Source organism: Acyrthosiphon pisum, chromosome A3, assembly GCF_005508785.2.
Source record: "Acyrthosiphon pisum isolate AL4f chromosome A3, pea_aphid_22Mar2018_4r6ur, whole genome shotgun sequence".
NCBI lineage: Eukaryota > Metazoa > Arthropoda > Insecta > Hemiptera > Aphididae > Acyrthosiphon > Acyrthosiphon pisum.
Genome location: NC_042496.1, coordinates 28,416,361 through 28,424,781, shown reverse-complemented (window position 1 = coordinate 28,424,781; position 8,421 = coordinate 28,416,361). Strand labels below are relative to the sequence as shown.

At 37.1% G+C, this 8,421-nt stretch overlaps 1 protein-coding gene across 1 annotated transcript in view; it reads right to left on the bottom strand.

The window, feature by feature from the left end:
- LOC100167295 overlaps positions 1-8,421 on the bottom strand; it is a 43,292-nt gene that overhangs the window by 29,201 nt on the left and 5,670 nt on the right. Inside the window, exon 7 of the mRNA XM_029491429.1 lies at positions 33-7,550. Within this exon, the coding sequence (XP_029347289.1) occupies positions 33-7,550 (7,518 nt within the window). The remainder of the gene's footprint in view (positions 1-32; positions 7,551-8,421) is intronic.

The following is an 8,421-nucleotide window of genomic DNA, read 5'->3' as shown; positions in this document are numbered from 1 at the left end:
CAACCTTTCGTGATTTCACGTGGAGACCGTACCCGTTTGATTGATCAGCATTTCAGGTGTTAAAGGCTTAAATATTTCGGTACCATCGGATTTGTCATTATTTTGCGGCACAACAGATTTTGGTTCTTTAATTGGTGTTTTTGAATTTTCTTCGTATCCAAAAACGTCGATTCCAGAATTATTATCAGTTGCTGGTAAATAATGTACAACGGTGCTCTCCCGTTCTTTTTCAATAAAATCGTTCAATAAAGATTTCGTTGTATCGTCTGATTCTAAGGTTTCGGTATCACCCTTGTCTTTTAATTTTTTGCTCGTCTTGGATGTAGTCATTTTCAGACCTTTTCGCAATTTACTTAAAAATGATGGAGAATTTGTGATTGGACTTACCAATTGATTTGATTCTACTTTATCAACATATTCTGACTCTTGGGTTAGTATTCGTTCATCGATGTCCGGATCCGGAATATTTTCGATGGAAACATCGGTTGTTTTGATTCCAACTTCACTGGCCGATGGTAATTCGGTGCCTTTGTCTTGGACAAGACCCTCCAGTTGAGGAATCGATGAAGTTTTAATATCAACACTTGGTACGGAAACCGTTTCCTTTATATCGAATCCAATATCAGCAGATCCTTTGGGTGCTTTTCCTTTTTTGATCTTTAACTCGGGAGTTTTGGCGTCTGTTGTAATGCCAAATTTAGAAATTTCGGGTTTTTTAATTCCTGTGGTAGGTTTTTCAACATCAAGTTTTGGTGCTTTCAACTCTGGGACATTGATTGCTGGTACATCTATGTCCTTGACATTTATTTCTCCTTCAACATTAGGTTTCGATGGCATTTCGATGTCAACACTAGGTATAGATACAGATGGAATGTCAACCGAAATCTTATCTTCGACTTTAATATCGAAATCGGGAGTTTGTTTTGATTTTTTATCTTTTTTTCCTTTAAATCCTGGTATCTTAATATCCGATAAGTCAAATTTGGTTGTCTTGACGTCAGTTTTAGGAATTTCGACATCAGGCTTTGGTGTTTTAACCTCCGGTACACTGACAGATGGTAATTCAGTGTCTTTGTCTCGGACGTGACCCTCCAGTTTAGGAACCGATGGAATTTTGATATCAACACTCGGCACGGAAACCGATGGAATTTCAACGGAAACCTTTTCCTTTATGTCGAATTCGATACCAGCAGATCCCTTGGGTGCTTTTCCTTTTTTAATCTTCAATTCGGGTGTTTTTATGTCTGTTGTTTTTCCAATTTTAGGAATTTCTGGTGTTTTGATTCCCGCAGTAGGTTTTCCAACATCAAGAGTTCTTGATTTAACCTCCAGAACTGTGATTGCTGGTACATCTATGTCCTTGACTTTTATTTCTCTTTCAACTTTAGGTTTCGATGGCATTTCGGTATCAACACTAGGTATAGATACAGATGGAATGTCAACAGAAATCTTATCTTCGACTTTAATATCGAAATCTGGAGTTTGTTTTGATTTTTTATCTTTTTTACTTTTAAATCCTGGTATCTTAATATCCGATAAATCGAATTTTGTTGTCTTGACATCAGTTTTAGGAATTTTGACATCAAGCTTTGGTGTTTTAACCTCCGGTACACTGACAGATGTTAAATCGGTGTCTTTGACTTGGACGTGACCCTCCAGTTTAGGAACCGATGGAATTTTGATATCAACACTCGGCACGGAAACCGATGGAATTTCAACGGAAACCTTTTCCTTTATGTCGAATTCGATACCAGCAGATCCCTTGGGTGCTTTTCCTTTTTTAATCTTCAATTCGGGTGTTTTTATGTCTGTTGTTTTTCCAATTTTAGGAATTTCTGGTGTTTTGATTCCCGCAGTAGGTTTTCCAACATCAAGAGTTCTTGATTTAACCTCCGGAACTGTGATTGCTGGTACATCTATGTCCTTGACTTTTATTTCTCTTTCAACTTTAGGTTTCGATGGCATTTCGGTATCAACACTAGGTATAGATACAGATGGAATGTCAACAGAAATCTTATCTTCGACTTTAATATCGAAATCGGGAGTTTGTTTTGATTTTTTATCTTTTTTACTTTTAAATCCTGGTATCTTAATATCCGATAAATCGAATTTTGTTGTCTTGACATCAGTTTTAGGAATTTCGACATCAAGCTTTGGTGTTTTAACCTCCGGTACACTGACAGATGTTAAATCGGTGTCTTTGTCTTGGACGTGACCCTCCAGTTTAGGAACCGATGGAGTTTTGATATCAACACTCGGTACGGAAACCGTTTCCTTTATGTCGAATTCAATATCAACAGATCCCTTGGGTGCTTTTCCTTTTTTAATCTTTAACTCTGGAGTTTTGACGTCTGTCGTTATGCCTAATTTAGGAATATCTGGTTTTTTAATTCCTGCAGTAGGTTTTCCGACGTCCAGTTTTGGCGTTTTCACCCCCGGAATTTTGATGGATGGTAAATCTGTGTTTTTGACTTTTATTTCTCCTTCAACCTTGGGTACCGTTGGCATTTCAATTTCGACACTAGGTGTCGCAACCGACTTTTCGACAGCTGTATTATCTTTTATGTCATAGTCAATATTGGTCGCTTCTTTTTTAAATTTGATGTCTGGTACCTGTATGTCTGTTCGTTTGATATCATTTTTATAATCGATGTCGGATGTTACCGATGGAGACAGTTTTTTGCCATCGATATTTATATTGAAACCTGCAGTTTTACCTTGTCGGAAATCACCGGAGTCTTTCACTTCGTGTAATTCGTCTATTGTGTTATCGTCTACCGGTTCATCTACAATTTCCTCTACTACTTTTTCTTTTCCGTCTACTGTTTTTATGCGCTTTATTATTTTTCGTATCCTTTTAATCGTACGGGTCGTTACTGTTTGGGTTTTATCATTTTCTATGTTGTCTATGTCTAATGGCTTTTCAAATATTTCAACTGTTTTCCCGTTATCTTTTTGTACTTGACTCATATCCGTAATATCACACGCATCAGGTTCATTAACTTCTTCCTCTACAAATGTCTCTTTACCGTCGACAATAATTACTCGTCGTATTATTCTCCGTGTTGTTACTGTCGTAATTATGTTATCGGTTTGAGTTTCGTTTATAAATTCAGAATTCCTGTTTGTACTCGTATCACGGGGATATGTAGTAATTTCGTAACTTTCGTTGCCATCTTTTTTAATTTCACCCTGCAATGATTCAGTAAAACCAAGGTTTTCCGGTCCGTCTACTACCTCCTCTACAACCTTTTCTTTTCCATCCACCACTATTATACGCCTTACAACTCTCCTGGTAATAGTTTTTGTTATTAAACTGGGCTCATTTACTACTTCGCTGTTAGATGTTTGCACAATAAACGATTTTTGGACGTTATCGAGATTTTCTAACTGACCTATTGCATCTAGTCCGTCATTGAACGATTTAAGAACAACCCTATCTGTTATTTTATCAGTACCGGGCTCGTCAATTTCCTCTTCTACTACAGACTCTTTTCCGTCGACAATAATTGTTCGCCTAATGATTCTACGCGTTCTTGTAGTTGTTACACTTTCACTAGTATTCTTTACGTTATCGTTGAGTACAGACAACCGTAAGATCTTATCAATTTCCTCTGGATCGGTAATATTTTCAATTACTTCCTCGCCGTTCCTGATTGTTTTTCTCAAAATACTTTTAACCGGTGCACCATTTTCAGGCTCATCAATTATCTCTTCTACCTCAATCTCTTTTCCATCGATGATAATGATGCGTCTAACAACCTTTCGTGATTTCCACGTGGAGACCGTACCCGTTTGATTGATCAGCATTTCAGGTGTTAAAGGCTTAAATATTTCGGTACCATCGGATTTGTCATTATTTTGCGGCACAACAGATTTTGGTTCTTTAATTGGTGTTTTTGAATTTTCTTCGTATCCAAAAACGTCGATTCCAGAATTATTATCAGTTGCTGGTAAATAATGTACAACGGTGCTCTCCCGTTCTTTTTCAATAAAATCGTTCAATAAAGATTTCGTTGTATCGTCTGATTCTAAGGTTTCGGTATCACCCTTGTCTTTTAATTTTTTGCTCGTCTTGGATGTAGTCATTTTCAGACCTTTTCGCAATTTACTTAAAAATGATGGAGAATTTGTGATTGGACTTACCAATTGATTTGATTCTACTTTATCAACATATTCTGACTCTTGGGTTAGTATTCGTTCATCGATGTCCGGATCCGGAATATTTTCGATGGAAACATCGGTTGTTTTGATTCCAACTTCACTGGCCGATGGTAATTCGGTGCCTTTGTCTTGGACAAGACCCTCCAGTTGAGGAATCGATGAAGTTTTAATATCAACACTTGGTACGGAAACCGTTTCCTTTATATCGAATTCAATATCAGCAGATCCTTTGGGTGCTTTTCCTTTTTTGATCTTTAACTCGGGAGTTTTGGCGTCTGTTGTAATGCCAAATTTAGAAATTTCGGGTTTTTTAATTCCTGTGGTAGGTTTTTCAACATCAAGTTTTGGTGCTTTCAACTCTGGGACATTGATTGCTGGTACATCTATGTCCTTGACATTTATTTCTCCTTCAACATTAGGTTTCGATGGCATTTCAATGTCAACACTAGGTATAGATACAGATGGAATGTCAACCGAAATCTTATCTTCGACTTTAATATCGAAATCGGGAGTTTGTTTTGATTTTTTATCTTTTTTTCCTTTAAATCCTGGTATCTTAATATCCGATAAATCGAATTTTGTTGTCTTGACATCAGTTTTAGGAATTTTGACATCAAGCTTTGGTGTTTTAACCTCCGGTACACTGACAGATGTTAAATCGGTGTCTTTGACTTGGACGTGACCCTCCTTTTTAGGAACCGATGGAATTTTGATATCAACACTCGGCACGGAAACCGATGGAATTTCAACGGAAACCTTTTCCTTTATGTCGAATTCTATACCAGCAGATCCCTTGGGTGCTTTTCCTTTTTTAATCTTCAATTCGGGTGTTTTTATGTCTGTTGATTTTCCAATTTTAGGAATTTCTGGTGTTTTCATTCCCGCAGTAGGTTTTCCAACATCAAGAGTTCTTGATTTAACCTCCGGAACATTGATTGCTGGTACATCTATATCCTTGACTTTTATTTCTCCTTCAACTTTAGGTTTCGATGGCGTTTCGGTATCAACACTAGGTATAGATACAGATGGAATGTCAACAGAAATCTTATCTTCGACTTTAATATCGAAATCTGGAGTTTGTTTTGATTTTTTATCTTTTTTACTTTTAAATCCTGGTATCTTAATATCCGATAAATCGAATTTTGTTGTCTTGACATCAGTTTTAGGAATTTTGACATCAAGCTTTGGTGTTTTAACCTCCGGTACACTGACAGATGTTAAATCGGTGTCTTTGACTTGGACGTGACCCTCCTTTTTAGGAACCGATGGAATTTTGATATCAACACTCGGCACGGAAACCGATGGAATTTCAACGGAAACCTTTTCCTTTATGTCGAATTCGATACCAGCAGATCCCTTGGGTGCTTTTCCTTTTTTAATCTTCAATTCGGGTGTTTTTATGTCTGTTGTTTTTCCAATTTTAGGAATTTCTGGTGTTTTGATTCCCGCAGTAGGTTTTCCAACATCAAGAGTTCTTGATTTAACCTCCGGAACTGTGATTGCTGGTACATCTATGTCCTTGACTTTTATTTCTCTTTCAACTTTAGGTTTCGATGGCATTTCGGTATCAACACTAGGTATAGATACAGATGGAATGTCAACAGAAATCTTATCTTCGACTTTAATATCGAAATCGGGAGTTTGTTTTGATTTTTTATCTTTTTTACTTTTAAATCCTGGTATCTTAATATCCGATAAATCGAATTTTGTTGTCTTGACATCAGTTTTAGGAATTTCGACATCAAGCTTTGGTGTTTTAACCTCCGGTACACTGACAGATGTTAAATCGGTGTCTTTGTCTTGGACGTGACCCTCCAGTTTAGGAACCGATGGAGTTTTGATATCAACACTCGGTACGGAAACCGTTTCCTTTATGTCGAATTCAATATCAACAGATCCCTTGGGTGCTTTTCCTTTTTTAATCTTTAACTCTGGAGTTTTGACGTCTGTCGTTATGCCTAATTTAGGAATATCTGGTTTTTTAATTCCTGCAGTAGGTTTTCCGACGTCCAGTTTTGGCGTTTTCACCCCCGGAATTTTGACGGATGGTAAATCTGTGTTTTTGACTTTTATTTCTCCTTCAACCTTGGGTACCGTTGGCATTTCAATTTCGACACTAGGTGTCGCAACCGACTTTTCGACAGCTGTATTATCTTTTATGTCATAGTCAATATTGGTCGCTTCTTTTTTAAATTTGATGTCTGGTACCTGTATGTCTGTTCGTTTGATATCATTTTTATAATCGATGTCGGATGTTACCGATGGAGACAGTTTTTTGCCATCGATATTTATATTGAAACCTGCAGTTTTACCTTGTCGGAAATCACCGGAGTCTTTCACTTCGTGTAATTCGTCTATTGTGTTATCGTCTACCGGTTCATCTACAATTTCCTCTACTACTTTTTCTTTTCCGTCTACTGTTTTTATGCGCTTTATTATTTTTCGTATCCTTTTAATCGTACGGGTCGTTACTGTTTGGGTTTTATCATTTTCTATGTTGTCTATGTCTAATGGCTTTTCAAATATTTCAACTGTTTTCCCGTTATCTTTTTGTACTTGACTCATATCCGTAATATCACACGCATCAGGTTCATTAACTTCTTCCTCTACAAATGTCTCTTTACCGTCGACAATAATTACTCGTCGTATTATTCTCCGTGTTGTTACTGTCGTAATTATGTTATCGGTTTGAGTTTCGTTTATAAATTCAGAATTCCTGTTTGTACTCGTATCACGGGGATATGTAATAATTTCGTAACTTTCGTTGCCATCTTTTTTAATTTCACCCTGCAATGATTCAGTAAAACCAAGGTTTTCCGGTCCGTCTACTACCTCCTCTACAACCTTTTCTTTTCCATCCACCACTATTATACGCCTTACAACTCTCCTGGTAATAGTTTTTGTTATTAAACTGGGCTCATTTACTACTTCGCTGTTAGATGTTTGCACAATAAACGATTTTTGGACGTTATCGAGATTTTCTAACTGACCTATTGCATCTAGTCCGTCATTGAACGATTTAAGAACAACCCTATCTGTTATTTTATCAGTACCGGGCTCGTCAATTTCCTCTTCTACTACAGACTCTTTTCCGTCGACAATAATTGTTCGCCTAATGATTCTACGCGTTCTTGTAGTTGTTACACTTTCACTAGTATTCTTTACGTTATCGTTGAGTACAGACAACCGTAAGATCTTATCAATTTCCTCTGGATCGGTAATATTTTCAATTACTTCCTCGCCGTTCCTGATTGTTTTTCTCAAAATACTTTTAACCGGTGCACCATTTTCAGGCTCATCAATTATCTCTTCTACCTCAATTTCTTTTCCATCGATGATAATGATGCGTCTAACAACCTTTCGTGATTTCCACGTGGAGACCGTACCCGTTTGATTGATCAGCATTTCAGATGTTAAAGGCTTAAATATTTCGGTACCATCGGATTTGTCATTATTTTGCGGCACAACAGATTTTGGTTCTTTAATTGGTGTTTTTGAATTTTCTTCGTATCCAAAAACGTCGATTCCAGAATTATTATCAGTTGCTGGAAAATAATGTACAACGGTGCTCTCCCGTTCTTTTTCAATAAAATCGTTCAATAAAGATTTCGCTGTATCGTCTGATTCTAAGGTTTCGGTATCTCCCTTGTCTTTTAATTTTTTGCTCGTCTTGGATGTAGTCATTTTCAGACCTTTTCGCAATTTACTTAAAAATGATGGAGAATTTGTGATTGGACTTACCAATTGATTTGATTCTACTTTATCTACATATTCTGACTCTTGGATGAGTTTTCGTTCATCGATGTCCGGATCCGGAATATTTTCGATGGAAACATCGGTTGTTTTGATTCCAACTTCACTGGCCGATGGTAATTCGGTGCCTTTGTCTTGGACAAGACCCTCCAGTTGAGGAATCGATGAAGTTTTAATATCAACACTTGGTACGGAAACCGTTTCCTTTATATCGAATTCAATATCAGCAGATCCTTTGGGTGCTTTTCCTTTTCTGATCTTTAACTCGGGAGTTTTGGCGTCTGTTGTAATGCCAAATTTAGAAATTTCGGGTTTTTTAATTCCTGTGGTAGATTTTTCAACATCAAGTTTTAGTGCTTTCAACTCTGGGACATTGATTGCTGGTACATCTATGGGCCTTGACATTTAATTCTCCTTCAACATTAGTTTCGATGGCATTTCGACATCAAGCTTTGGTGTTTTAACCTCCGGTACACTGACAGATGTTAAATCGGTGTCTTTGAC